This window comes from Desmodus rotundus, chromosome 9 (genome assembly GCF_022682495.2).
Source record: "Desmodus rotundus isolate HL8 chromosome 9, HLdesRot8A.1, whole genome shotgun sequence".
In the NCBI taxonomy this organism is placed as follows: Eukaryota; Metazoa; Chordata; class Mammalia; order Chiroptera; family Phyllostomidae; genus Desmodus; species Desmodus rotundus.
In genome coordinates this window covers 46549560-46564280 of record NC_071395.1, presented here as the reverse complement: position 1 = coordinate 46564280, position 14721 = coordinate 46549560, and the positions used below count along the sequence as shown (strand labels likewise).

The 14721-nt window shown below is 42.5% G+C and overlaps 1 protein-coding gene across 2 annotated transcripts; it reads right to left on the bottom strand.

The window, feature by feature from the left end:
- Window positions 1–447: 447 nt before the first annotated feature.
- Window positions 448–5465, bottom strand: LOC112317014 (olfactory receptor 7A10). 2 transcript variants are annotated; one of them, XM_045183103.3, is made up of 3 exons: window positions 5286–5465; window positions 3406–3601; window positions 448–2616 (listed from the first exon to the last, which is right to left on the bottom strand). In XM_045183103.3, the coding sequence occupies exon 3, from the start codon at window positions 2601–2603 to the stop codon at window positions 1683–1685; it is 921 nt and encodes a 306-aa protein (XP_045039038.2). In that variant the 5' UTR covers window positions 2604–2616; window positions 3406–3601; window positions 5286–5465; the 3' UTR covers window positions 448–1682. The 2 variants fall into 2 exon arrangements, with proteins under 2 accessions (XP_045039038.2, XP_045039039.2); XM_045183104.3 differs by having other exon boundaries at window positions 448–2612.
- Window positions 5466–14721: the final 9256 nt, after the last annotated feature.

The following is a 14721-nucleotide window of genomic DNA, read 5'->3' as shown; positions in this document are numbered from 1 at the left end:
TAGCTTTGCTGGATACAGTAATCTTGGACGTAGGTCCTTGCGTTTAATCTTGGGTAATGTAATTATGATGTGCCTTGGTGTGTTCCTCCTTGGGTCCAGCTTCTTTGGGACCCTCTGAGCTTCCTGGACTTCCCGGAAGTCTATTTCCTTTGCCAGATCGGGGAAGTTCTCCTTCATTATTTGTTCAAATAAGTTTTCAATTTTTTGTTCTTCCTCTTCTCCTTCTGGCACCCCTATAATTCAGATGTTGGAACATTTCAAGGTGTCCTGGAGGTTCCTAAGCCTCTCCTCATTTTTCCAAGTTCTTGTTTCTTCTTTCTTTTCTGGTTGGATGTTTGTTTCTTCCTTCTGGTCCATACCATTGATTTGAGTCCCAGTTTCCTTCTCATCACTATTGGTTCCCTGTACATTTTCCTTTGTTTCTCTTAGCATAGGCTTCATTTTTTCATCTGTTTTTTGAACAGATTCAACCAAGTCTGTGAGCATCTTGATAACCAGTGCTTTGAACTGTGCATCCGATAGGTTGGCTATCTCTTCGTCGCTTAGTTGAATATTTCTGGAGCTTTGAAGTGTTCTGTCATTTGGGCCATTTTTTTTGTTTGTCTGTCTTGGCGCGTCTGTTACTTTAAGGGGCGGAGCCTTAGGTGTTCACCGGGGTGGGGTAATGCTGGTCGATGCACTGTGATGCTATACGTGGGGGAGGGGCCGAGTGGGAGCAATGGCGCCTGCCTCACTCTCCTCCGGATTTCAATCTTTCACTCCAATACCCACAATCAAACTGGGCCACTCTGGTACTGGTTCCCGAGTAAGTGGACCTGTGCACACTCTAGGCCCCTGTGGGTCTCTCCAACAACCTCTCCTGTGAGGCTGGGAGCCTCTCCTGCTGCCGCCCCAACTCCCAGGGGCACTTTCAATCAGAGGTTTGAGGCTTTATTTCCCCGAGCTGGAGTCCTGGGTTGTGTGGTCTGCTTCATTCCCCGCCATTCATCCGGTTTATCTGTGGGCGAATGTGGTGCTGCAGGGTGCTACCCGCCACTCTGCCTGCCCCACTCTCCGCCACTCTGAGTCCGGCCCTCTGGGTTTATCTGTGCACATGTGGGGCCGCAGGGTCTGCTAGTGCTCGGACTGCCTGTGCCATTTGTCCCACACTCCACCAGTCTCAGTCCCGCCACAGCCACTCGAGTCCTCTCCACCCTGGTGCCCGTCTCTGCCCCTCCTACCAGTCTGGATGAATGTTTATTTTCTATTTCCTTGGTGTCGGTCCCCCTTGCTGTTCGATTCTCTGTCAGTTCTGGTTGTGCGAGGAGGCGCAGTGTGTCTACCTACGCCGCCATCTTGGTTCTCCAGAAGAAATAATTCTTCAGAAATCAATGCTGCTATGGAATTAACTGGAATTTACAAATATTTCTAATCAATGTTGGGAAAAACTATGTGAAGCTAGGATGATAAGAAAGAGAAACACTGTGTAGACAAGAGATGTAGCAGAGCTTAACTTGTAGCAGATGACTTAACTTGCACAGGGAAATTGGACTCAAGAAATGGAAACTCCAAGACAGAAATAAAAGGAGCAAGTTCAAAAACCACAATACGGTTAATATTCCATAATTTCTAGTTTTGAGTTTGGGGGCCTAGAAGTCAAGGTCATTTTCTTGACCTCACATTGAGTATCCATTGTTTACCTATCATGCAAAGATTCCTTTCAGAGCCCCCTTTATGTCTCTGTTTCTGAGACTATAAATGAAGGGGTTCAGCATGGGTGTGACCACGGTGTACAATACTGAGGTGATTGCACTTGACTGTGAGCTGTGGGTACCAGCAGAGCTGAGATACACTCCTAGGATTGTAACATAAAATAAGGAGACAACTAATAGGTGAGACACACAGGTGGAAAATGCTTTATACTTCCCCTGAGCTGATGGGATTGCTTGTATGGAGGACACTATCTTAGAGTAAGAGTAAAAGATCCCAGCTAGGGGACCACCACCCAGTAGCACAGCTGAAAAATACATCACAATGTTATTAAGAAATGTGTCAGAACAGGCAAGTTGGGTCATCTGATTGAGTTCACAGAAAAAGTGGGGTATTTCCAAGTCTGGACAGAAGGAGAGCCGCAACACCATCAAGCATTGAAGCAAGGAATTTAGGGTACTCATGATAAAGGAAACCAGAACCAGAAGTCCACAGACTTGGGGGTTCATGATGACTGTGTAGTGCAGTGGCTGACAGATGGCCACAAACCGGTCATAGGCCATCACAGTCAGGAGAAAGTTGTCCAATCCTGCAAAGCATAGGAAGAAATACATCTGGGTGATGCAGCCTGCATAGGTGATAACTTTGCTCTGTGTCTGGATGTTCAGCAGCATCTTTGGGATGGTGGTGGAGGTGAAACAGATGTCTACCGAGGACAGGTTGGAGAGGAAGAAGTACATGGGCGTGTGGAGGTGGGAGTCTGAACTGATGGCCAGGATGATGAGCAGGTTCCCCAGCACAGTGATCAGGTATATGGAGAGGAACAGCCCAAATAGGACAGGTTGCAATTCTGGTTCCTCTGATAGTCCCAGGAGAAGAAATTCTGATGCTCTAGTAAGGTTCCCTGAATCCATGAGGTGGAACTGACTTTCAAGAAGGAGAAAGAAACAGGAGTAATTCTAATACGCACCTGCATTACTCACACAGCTCTATTGCTACCATTTATATTTTGCAATGAACAAGTTAATTTCAGTATTTTGGTATAGATCTGCTCCCCTCTAGGAGTTTTCTGTGTCATCTTAGAGCAGGAATATTTATCCCAACCTGCTTTTTTCCTATGGTGTCAGGTATACTTCAGTTTTAATGAGAAATATGTCATGTACTTTGGAATATAAATTGAGCGCTGACCATGTTTTCGGTGCTCTCTAGGCTGTGAGTAGGGAGAAGAACACAAGTTCTTCTCTGCACATCAATACTAGGGAAAGAATATGGAAGCAAATAATAGAAATGAATTTAACATTACAGATGGTGACAGATCCCATGAAGGAAATACGAAAGCAGGTCTAAAGGAGAAAGTGATTGGGCCATTCTATTTTTCATGGGTATTTAGGCAAGACCTGACAACCAGGTGACGTTTGAGCAAAAAGCTCAAGGCAGAAAGCAAGGGAGACAAAGCTTTTGTGGACAAGTGTGTGCCCAGCATTGGGAATGGCCAGTACCAGAGCCTTAAGGAGGAGATGAAGGGGTTTAGCGATTTGCTCAAAGGCAATACTAGAGTATGTGGTGGGCTTTGGTTTTAATTATTTCAGGTTGCTTAGGCAGTGGATTTCAACCAGAAATGACTTTGCCCCTGGAGTATATGGCAGGACCTGAAGGGATACCACTAAACACCTATGATTCATATACAAACACAAATACAAAACCCCCAATTCTTACCGTTTTCCAGATGTCAGTGGTAAAAGGAGACAGTAACTAGTTTAGCCCAGCACTTCTCCAGTTTCAATGGGCTTATGAAGTCCCCAGGGTTCTAGTTCAAGTGCGGAATCTGCAGATCCTTCAGGCTCAGAGAAGCTGTTTCTGACAAGCACCCAGGTAGTGTTGATGCTGCAGGTCCTGGTCTGTGGACAACTCTCTGGAAAGAAAGGCTACGGTTCTGTATTTGACTTAGTTGCAGGTCGTTTTAATTCCTCTGATTCAAACATTGTCTCTGCATGGAGTTGTGAAGAAAGAATGTATTCACCCATTCCAGAGACTATGATATAATCTGTGTATCCTTAATATAAGGGCCCTTGACTGACACAAAATAATACACTTCTGAAAAACCATTTTTAGCAGGCAGAATAAGGACCTCTATAAGATATACACCACCTAGTCCTGAGTAACTTGGAATAAAATATTTTTTTAATAGAAAGGGGAGGATTAGGGTAGCAGATGAAACAGGGCTGCTAATCAGCTGACTTTAAGGTAGAACATGAGCAGGATAATCCAGGGGGACTAAGGTCAGCACAGTGCTCCCCTAGATGCACAGAGGGAGACCAGGAGAACAGGAGAACATGCAACACTGCTGGATTTGATGAAGGAGGGAGGGCCTGGAGCCAAAGAATGAAGGTGGTCAGAACAGAAACTGGGATTGAGAAAACAGATTCTCCCCTGAGCCTCTAGGAGGGACCCAGCCCTGCAGACACCTTGAGATTAGTGAGTGAGATTCTTGTCAGGCTCTGGCACCTTGAACTGTGTGCCCATATCTGTGCTCACTGTGAACGAACAATGTGGGAGTGCTTCCCAGCAGTCTCGGCAGTCCAATAGAGTCAGTCATACAGTGACAAGGGATAGAGGGGCTGAGTTTAAGTCTCTGCATTCATTAGCTCTCTTGGGTAGGCATTTTACTTTGAAAATCCACAGAAAGAAGAAAAGAAATTTTGAAACGATTGAAGATATTCCTCCTCATTAGCTGGGACAGTGAAGTCTTCATGGCATAAATGTGAATGTTGTGACCCAGGACAACCTGGTGTCATTAGGTACAATGTGTGACCTTCATTTTTCTTCATTGAATTATCAAAACTTGTTGCTCAGCATGCTACACTCTTTGGTAAATGCCGGTCAGTTCTCAATTTATATTCCCCAAGAGCACGACAGAATCTCTCATTCAAGCCATAGAAATATGACCACTCCAGGAAAAGACTGAGTATGGGATAGGAATTTCTACTGTTTTAACATAGAAGGTAGAAGTGCACAAACCCCATAACATATGCAGCCTCACCAGTAATGAGGCAAAACTATTTACTGTTCCCTTCTAGACTTGTTAAATATTTCTCATGTGAATACTCAGCATGAGAGAAGATGCTGCAATGTCTGTCTCACTAACTGCTCCTGCAAGGTGCTGTCTACCTCACTGGTCTGGATCTTTTCAATGAATACAAAACATGCTCACATACACCACGTCTTAGAAATTTAGTACAAACACCCTCACTTCACTGCACCGTTCTCCACACCTGAAGCCCCGTTTCCTCCCCAAACAGCAAAACTCCTCAGATGGTTTTCATTTTCCTGCAACCATTTCCTGCATCTCACTCATTGTGCAAGCATCATCCCACTGGACTCCCAGTCCCATCACTTAATTGTCAGCTATGTCCCTGGGGTACAGATTCAAACAGATGCTTCCTTATTAACATGTTATTTAAATTAAGTATAGATTAGTTCCTTAACCAAGAACACAAAGAGATATCTGGTCTTGGGGCTAGGTTGATTAGAGTCTCAGTGACTCAGGTGAAAATTCTCAGGTTCCAGCCCCTCTGACCCTTTCCTGATGTACCTACCAGGCTCTCAGACTCCCCCGGAAGAATTTTTTGTAAGTGCTCCATGTGCCAGTCAGAATTGGTCCCTGGATGGTTGATGATGGAGACTGAAGCTCTGTCTCACACATGAGAGCAGGAAGGAGTGAACCATCAGTTCCCAAGCCAGACTCAGGAATCACAGCGACAACCATGTCCTGTCCACCATCACTATACAACTCGCAGGACTGCATGGGGATTATTTACAGCTCTCTAAATATATGCTCATCAGGCACATTTCTCTCGTGTTATTCCTATATCTGAGTACATGATTTCCCCTGGGACCTCTGGAATAAACAGAAAGAAAATTTTTCCTAATGGTTCTCAGATCCCAAAAGACAATGTTAGAATCCAGGTGGTTTTATTTATTTATTTTTATTCAATTATTTTATTGTTGTTCAAGTACAGTTGTCTGCATTTACCCCTCAACACTCCCCCCCACCCCAGCCATCCCCACTTCCCTCCCCTGCTTCCACCCCACATTGGTTTTGTTCATGTTTCCTTTATAGTAGCACCTGAAAACCCCTCCCCGCTTCCCTCCCATTATCCCCTCCGACTTCCCCTCTGGTTACTGTCAGATTGTTCTTAATTTCAATGTCTCTGGTTATATTTTGTTTGCTTGTTTGTTTTGTTGATTAGGTTCACTTAATGGTGAGATCCTATGGTATTTGTCTTTCACCACCAGTTTTATTTTGCTCAGCATAATGCTCTCCAGTTCCACCCATGCTATGGCAAAGGGTAGGAGCTCCTTCTTTCTTTCTGGTGCGTAGTATTCTATTGTGTAAACCTACCATAGTTTTTTGATCCATTCATTTACTGATACCCACTTAGGTTGCTTCCAGCTCTCGGCTATTGTAAATTGTGCTGCTATGAACATTGGGATGCATAGGTTCTTATGGATTGGTGTTTCCAGGTTCTTAGGATATAATTCCAGCAGTGGTATTGCCGGGTCAAAAGGCAGTTCATTTTTAGTTTTTTGAGGAAATTCCATACTCTTTTCCACAGTGGCTGCATCAGTCTGCATTCCCACCAATAGTTCACTAAGATTCAGAATCCAAGTGGTTTTAGATTTTATGACTCCTTGTCTTGGATCTCACGTGCTTCTCCCACTGCCTACCTCCCACTTTTTTATTCCAACACTGAGTTAACACTTTCTCCCAAGTTTGAGACTATGGAACCCATTGTACCAGGTCCCTTTGATCCTTAAAGCACTGAATGTGGTGGGGACACAGCCCTGATGCCTCCAGAGCTTTTCTATCTCCTATTCAACAAAAAGACAGCTGTGTTCCTTTGCTATGGAATCCTGGCCACCAAACTGTCTGGCTTCCTGACACATTTGTGAAAATAATTAGGGATTTTGTATTTATTTCATAAATTAAGAGCTGTCATTTAGTGTCTCATTATAAAATATTGTTAATTATGAGAGACACACTTTGATAGTTTTATGCCATATAATCTGAGCTATTGTCTTAGAGACTTCATCTGATTTAATTTTTTGAAAAGTCCATTCTGTGAGTGTTACTATTGTGAACTCCATTCCCTTTTGCAAAAATGGGGCTTGAAGGGATTAGCCATTTGCTCAAAGTTATGAACTAAGTGAGGGATGGACCTTGATTAGAATCTGTCAGGTTGCTTTCAGTTTTCACACTGTAGCCCAGTGATTCTATACCTGAGATCATTTTGCCCCTAGAGACATTTGGCAATGTGTGGAGGGAGGCTGCTAAGCACCTACAATACCCAACACAAATAATTATCCCACCCCTATTGTCAAAATGAGAATGTGAGAAAGCCTAGTCTAGACCAGCACTTCTCCAACTTCAATGTGCATACAAGTCGCCCTAGATTATAGTTCAAATGCAGGTCCTAGTGGGCCCAGGTGTTGTTTGAATCAAACATGTTCCCGGGCGGTGCTCATGCTGTATGTGCTAGTCTTAAGACCACACTTCTAGTAGTGCAACTGTGGCTGTGTTAGAGTCAGGCGTATGGAATTCGATTCCTGGTTTGGTCATGCATATGGAGACACATCAATCCTTCTCTCACATGAATGTTTCTCTCTCTCTTTTCTCTACATCTCTCTGTTTCTCTCTGTCTGTCTCTCTCCCTCTCTCACTCTGTCTCAAATCCATGGAAACATGTCCTGGACTTTTACCTCTATTTCCTACACCAACATAGACAAATTTTCTTCATTATTTTATCAAATAATTTTTCACTGTCTCGATCTCTCTCTTCTCCTTACAGCACCCCAATGATGCAAATGTTTGTATGTTTGAACTTGTCCTATAGGCTCCTTAATCTGTTCTCATTTTTTTTAGATTATTTTTTCTTCTTGCTGTTCTGATTGGACGTATTTTTTCCTTACATTTCAAATTGCTGATTTGATTCTCAGCTGCAGCCACTCTGCTGTTCATTTCCTGTAAATCATTCTTTATTTCAATTAGTACATTCTTCATTTATGACTGGATCTTTTTTCATGCTGTTGGGGTCCTCACTAAGTTCACTGAGCATCCTTATAACTACTGGTTTGAACTGTGCATCTAGTAGATTGCTTGTCTCCATTTTGTTTAGCTCTTTTTCTGGAGTTTTATTTCTGTTCTCTCTTCTAGGCCATGTTTCTTGTCTCCTCATATTGGCAGCATCCCTGTGTTTGTTACTATGTATTTGATAGAGCTGCTATATCTCCCAGGCTTAGTAGAGTGGCCTAATGTAGTAGGTGTCTTGAGGGGTCCAGTGTCACAGCCTCCCACATCACTCAAGATGGGTAATCAGCTTGTGCCCACTATGTGGGCTGCATACACCCTCCATTTGTAGTTGAGCCTCCATTGCTCTTATCATATCTATAGGAGTGATTTACTGAGGCCAATCAGCTTCAGTGACTGGCTATGACCACTGAGTACCAACCTCCAATCATCATGGAGGATCAGCTGGGCAGGGGCCCACTCCACAGAGCAGGGCTTACTTCAGCAGGGCTCTAGTGCCTGCTACGTTTGCCCCTTGACTGTGCCCCATGTGGAGGTGGTTGGGATGGTGGTGCTCTTATGTGATTTGAAGCTGTCCACTGGGTATGCTGACGCTGGGGCCTTCCAGGAGGTTCAGGCCAAGGTCGGCTGCCCTCTGTGTGCTGACCAGGGTCATCCAGCATAAGCTATCTGAAGATGGCTGCTACTTGTGTTGGGCTTAGAGAGGCTTACATGAGGCCAAGCTGTGAACAAGGTCAGCCGCTTCTAGTGCTTGGCCTGGGGCCACTTAGCAAGTGGTACTAGGCTCGCTAAAATCAGATACAGCTTGTTTGAAATAATTTAGGAAAATCTGAAGCATGAGACAAGATAAGACTTTTGTATGGAAAACCAATGGAAACAGCTTGAGAGGGCCTGAATGTTTGGTGGGGCAGGGTTTGAGGCAATTGCCAGGGTAGGGCAAAGAATGTGAGCCAGGTGGAAAAGTCTCAGATATGGCACCCACCTGGCAGCTCTGTGTGGGAAGGGCTCATCAAAGGATCAACCTCTTCTGCTACCACAGGTGTCTGGGAGAAAGCTGCCCCTCCATCTCTCACCCTGATGCCAAGCAATTCACTTCCTCCCCATGTGTCTCTGATGCCTTGCAAGCAGCTGACCTGGCTATGGACATCAGAGACAGTGAGTCTGAGTAAGTCCATGCATGGATCCTTGAAGAGGAACTGCCTGGGACTCCAGAAGTTTTCATCTTCCTCAGCCTCAATCCCTGCTTTTTTGTACAGCTAGAAGTTATGGAGATTTCTCTCCCTGACACTGGAACCTTGGGCTGGAGGGCATGGTTTGGGCCTAGCACCCCTTGCTTCTCAGCCATTACCCTCCTGATTTATATGTGCCCCACATGGGTGTGGCACCAGCCGGTTCCATGTCTCTGCCCTCCTAGCAGTCTCGCTGTCATTTCTTCTTTAATTCTGTAGTTGTAGGACTTCCATTCAGCTTGGTTTTTGGTGGTTCTGAATGATAGTGTTTCTGTAGTTTGTTGTACTTTTGATGTAGTTGTGGGAGGAAGGGAGGGAGTACAGCATTTACCTACTCCACCACTTGACCAGAAGCCTTTGAAATTTATTTTGAATAACTGGATTAACAAGTGACTCCATTTAGGTTTCCTTCCAGGTAACATTGACAGGTTGGAAGGATTTGCATGTTCAGCATAAAACTGGTGACACTGAATCACAGGCCTGGGTCAGAATTCAAGCTCTCTTGTGCATCACCCTCTGGTCATGGAGATGTGAGAGATTGCAGCCCCTGAGGAGATATGAATGAATGATATTGATGTAGTTCATTTACTGTCCATTTTGTAATCAGGACAAAATTTAGAAAAGTGGAGATATTTTCTTTAGATACATATAGGAATTATATTTGTACATAGCAATGTAATTTTGGAGAACAAACAGAAAAATAATTTGGTGATACAATTTAAAATCACTAACCATTCTTTACCTCAATGCAAACAGTCTCTCACCCATAGAATCCATCTTCTATGCAGCAGGAGTAGATCATAGCATGAAATAAAACATTTTGTAGAGTATTCAAATAAGCAATGCGTTCCCAACTCTAGGGTCAATTTTGACTAAAGCTCATATTAGGTCAATCTATTTAACAAATTTGTCTTTCCATGTGGACTCTGCCTGGAGATACATTTTTGATAATCAATGTTTGCCAGGGACAACAGCACATAAAGCAGACACCGAATTGAATGAGAGAATTAAAGCAGGAGTCCAGTGAAAAATCAGTAGAATGTGAAAGCCCACATTATCAGTAAGAGTAGCCAAGGAAGTGAAATAGACTAGAAGGACAGACCAAAATGGAAACTGTATTTCACATTTCCCTGTGAAAACATCTGTGAATGGATTTCGTTAACAAGTGGAGTTTATTTCATGTGGGTAGTACATCTCATGAATATTCTTTCAGTAACATGAAGGAAAATTCTTGAGACCCCATGAAAAGAAATTATTCTTAAGTAGTCCATATGGCTTCAAGAAATAAATGGAATTTCCATGTATTTTTTATTCAAATTTGGGGAAAACTTTATGAGAGGGAGAAAATGGACAAAAGAGAAAATGTCTATATCTTACAGTAGAAAGCATGATAAAGTGAGTCATTCTACTTTTAGAGAATTTGAATTCAAATAAATAGGAACTCTAGTAAATACATAAAACAGGCATATTGAACTTTCGGGGCCCATTGACATCTCTCTTCACAGTCCAGCTCCATCTTGTTCTCATCTCTGAAGTTTTCAGCAGGAAGACGGGCATTGTCAATCTGCAGAATGATGCGGGCATTGTCCACAGAACTTGCAAAGATCTGAGCCCTCAGGTCCTTGATGGAATTGAAATGATGTCCTCAGTCTCTGTTCTAAGGTCCCTTCTCTTGCAGGTGTTTCTGAACTTTTCTCTTCTGTCTCCAATTATCAGCCTCCAGGCTTCTCATCCTCTCCCGGTAGGAGGCCAGGCAGTCATTCAGACATTGCAAAGACTCCTTCTGGCTCTGGATATCCCCTCTGCCTGCCAGACCCCTGTTCATTACCACAGCCAGGACCCTCAGATGCACAGCCAACTTGGATGCTGGTGGAGTGGGACACGGAGATCAGGAAGCCCCAGTACCCTGAGCTTACATACATGCTGGCTGAGCTGCTGGCTGACTGGGCTATTGGCTGGGTGACTGCAGGAGCCCAGGATGTGGTAGTTTGTGGAGAAGCTTGAATGGGTTCTTTTTTTAAAATATATTTTGTTGATTATGCTATTACATTTGTCCCATTTTTTTTCTCCCCTATTTCCCCTCAGCCTTCTACCCCACTCCCACCCTCGTTCCCCACCTTCAGTTCAAGTCCATGGGTCATACATTTAAGTTCTTTGGCTTCTACATTTCCTATACTATTTCCTATAGACTCCCCCTGTCTATTCTCTACCTACAATTTATGCTACTTATTCTCTGTACCTTTCCCCCCTCTCTCCATGTGATCTCCATTTCTGTGGTTCTGTTCCTATTCTAGTTGTTTACTTAGTTCATTTTTGTATTTGTTTCTGTTTTTGTTTTTTTAGATTTAGTTGTTGATAGTTGTGAGTTTGTTGTCATTTTACTCTTCGTATTTTTTATCTTCTTCTTTTTCTTAGATAAGTCCCTTTAACATTTCATATAATAAGGGCTTGGTGATGATGAACTTCTTTAACTTGACCTTATCCGGGAAGCACTTTATCTGTTTTCCATTCTAAATAATAGCCTTGCTGGATAGAGTAATCTAGGTCCTTGCCCTCATGACTTTGAATACTTCTTTCCAGCAGGGTTTCTTGCCTGCAAGGTTTCTTTTGGAAATCAACTGATAGTCTTATGGGAACTCCTCTGTAGGTAACTGTCTCCTTTTCTGTTGCTGCTTTTAAGATTCTCTCCTTATCTTTAATCTTGGGTAATGTAATTATGATGTGCCTTGGTGTGTGCTTCCTTGGGTCCAACTTTTTGGGGACACTGAGATTCCTGGGCTTCCTGGAAGTCTATTTCCTTTGCCAGATTGGGGAAGTTCTTCTTCATTATGTTTTCAGATAAGTTTTCCATTTCTTGCTCTTCCTCTTCTCCTTCTGGCATCCCTATGATTGGTACTTTTGAATGTTTAAAGCTGTCACAGAGGTTCCTAAGCCTCTCCTCATTTTTTTGAATTCTTGTTTTTTCATTCTGTTCTAGTTGAATGTTTATTTCTTCCTTCTGATCCAAACCATTGATTTGAGTCCTGGTTTTCTCCCCTACATTGTTGCTTCCCTGTACTTTTTCCTTTATTTCACTTTTCATAGCCTTCACTTTTTCCTCTATTTTGCAACCATACACAACCATTTCTGTGAGCATCCTGATTACCAGTCTTTTGAACTCTGCATCTGAGAATCCTAAAGGCAGCAAGTCATCCCTGACATGGTGTGAAATGGAGATGTGGAGAATCCCCTCAAGAGGGGTCTTATTGCTGCTTACAGTGATGACAGTGACAATAAAGAAGAGCTGGTGGAGAGAATTGAGAGTGAGGAAGAGAAGCTGGTGAACTGGAAGAAGATGGCCTGCCTCCTCTGCTGGAGCCAGTCCCCAAACAAAGATGCCCTGGTCAGGCACCAGCAGCTCTCAGACCTACACAAGCAAAATATGGACACAAAATGGAGGAAAAATAGCCTCTTCAACAAATGGTGTTGGGAGATCTGGACAGCTACATGCAAAAAAAAGAAACCCGATCACCAACTTACACTATTTACAAAAATAAATTCAAGGTGGATAAAAGACTTAAATATAAGTCGTGATACCATAAAAGTCCTAGAGGAAAACATAGGCAGGAAAATCTCAGATATTCCATGCAGTAACATTATCACCGCTATGTCCCCTAGAGCAAGGGACATAAAGGAAAGAATAAACAAATGGGACCTCAACAAATTAAAAATACATTTCTTTTTTTTTAATATTATAATAGGATAGCTTTATTCACTTTAAACATTTTATTGAATTTATTTGGGTAACATTGGTTAACAAAATTATATAACTATCAGGTATATGATTCTATTATACGTCATCTGTATACCGTATTGTGTGTTCACCACCCAAAGGCGAGTCTCCTTCCCTCACCATTTAACCCCCCTTTACCCTCTTCCACCTCCCACAGCCCCTTTCCCTCTGGTAAGTACCATAGTGTTGCCTGTGTCTGTGACTTTTCTTTGTTTTTTGCTTACTCCCTTCACCGTTTTCACCCAGGCCCCCAAAGCCCCTCCCCTGTAATTGCCATCAGTCTGTTCTCTGTATCTATGAGTCTGTATCTATTTTGTTTGTGAGCTTATTTTGTTAATTAGATTCCACATGTGAGTAAAATCACATGGTACTTTTCTTTTCTGACTGACTTATTTCACTTAGCCTGATGCTCTACAAGTGCATTCTAAAAGTAAGTGGCTAAAAGCAAGATTTACTTCTTTTTTACAGCCGACTAGTATTCCACTGTGTACATGTACCACAGCTTTTTTATCTGCTCATCTACTGATGGGCACTTGAGCTGCTTCCAAACCTTGGCTATTGTAAACAACACTGAAATGAACATAGGGGTGCATATCTTGTTTCAAATTAGTATTTTGAGAATTTTTTTTGAATGATAGGTACATGGACCCAGGAAGTGTGCATTCTTCATTTTTTTAATTTTACTTTTTACATCTTTTCTAAAGGTTTTATTTTATTTATTTCTAGAGAGAGGGAGAGAAACATCAATGTGTGGTTGCCTCTTGCACACTCCCTACTGGGGACCTGGCATGTGCCCTGGCTGGGAATTGAACCAGAGACCCTTTGACTCACAGGCCAGCACACAATCCACTGAGCCACATCAGCCAGGGCTGTATTCTTTGTTTTTGTATGGCTCCTTAGTCCAGAACATTCTGTATTTAAATATGTGAACATTACTGTATGTCATTATACTCAAATTATATTGAAAAGTCTCATGTCTCAAGGTAGCATGAAGAACACAGTAGCTGAGTCACTTTTATCAGGCGTTGGAGGTATGTCTTCTAACTGGGTAGAAAAGTGTCATATATAGATAGAAATAGTGGGATTAAATTAAAGTTATTACATTTGATAATCTCATTTTTTGTAAATACATGTTAACCTACATATACAGCTAAACGGACATAAATCGGTTCAAGACAGGGGTGCACTACAGCCTCACACAACATCACGAGTGAGCCGTAACATGCAATGCAGAGACTCACAGCTGATGCAGACTCAGGAGATCTGAGCAGAGGTCAGAACAACTTCCATCATAGAATCCCACTCAATAATAAAGATGTTATAACAAACCATTCTATTTAGGATGCTTGTTATGCAGCAATAGCTGATACTATAACCAAAGCAAACAACACTAAAGGCAAATATAGTAAATCTGTTTTTTGTATTACAAGTGTTCTGATATTTGGGGCAGCCTTCGTGATTAGTTTGTTATTCAAGTTCATTACAGATAACTGTACTCACAGGTGACTGTGTTGAGGTTCCATTCTAGGGGTCTCCAACAGGTTGGAAGCTCATGCACACTTGTGCAGAAAACCTGGTGGTCCTGAATCACGTGACCAGGCAGGAATTCAGCCTCTCTTGTGAGTCTTTTTTTGATCATAAGAAATGATTCCTGAGCAAGAGAGAGACAAATGGTGGATAATCTGGAAACTTTATATTTATCATCCCAGCAGTGATTAAGATAAAATTTAGAAAGAGAGACATATTTTGCTTAGAGTCATAGAGGAGTCCTAATTGTAGGCAGCACCAGAATTTTCAAGCAGAAAAAGAAATAGAATTCACTAAAGAGATCAAATATACTAGCCAACCACTTACCCCAATGCAGAAAGCCCCTTACACATGGGCATCAATCTTCCATACTTCCATGAGTACAGCAATACTTTGCACAGCAATAAAATTAGTGA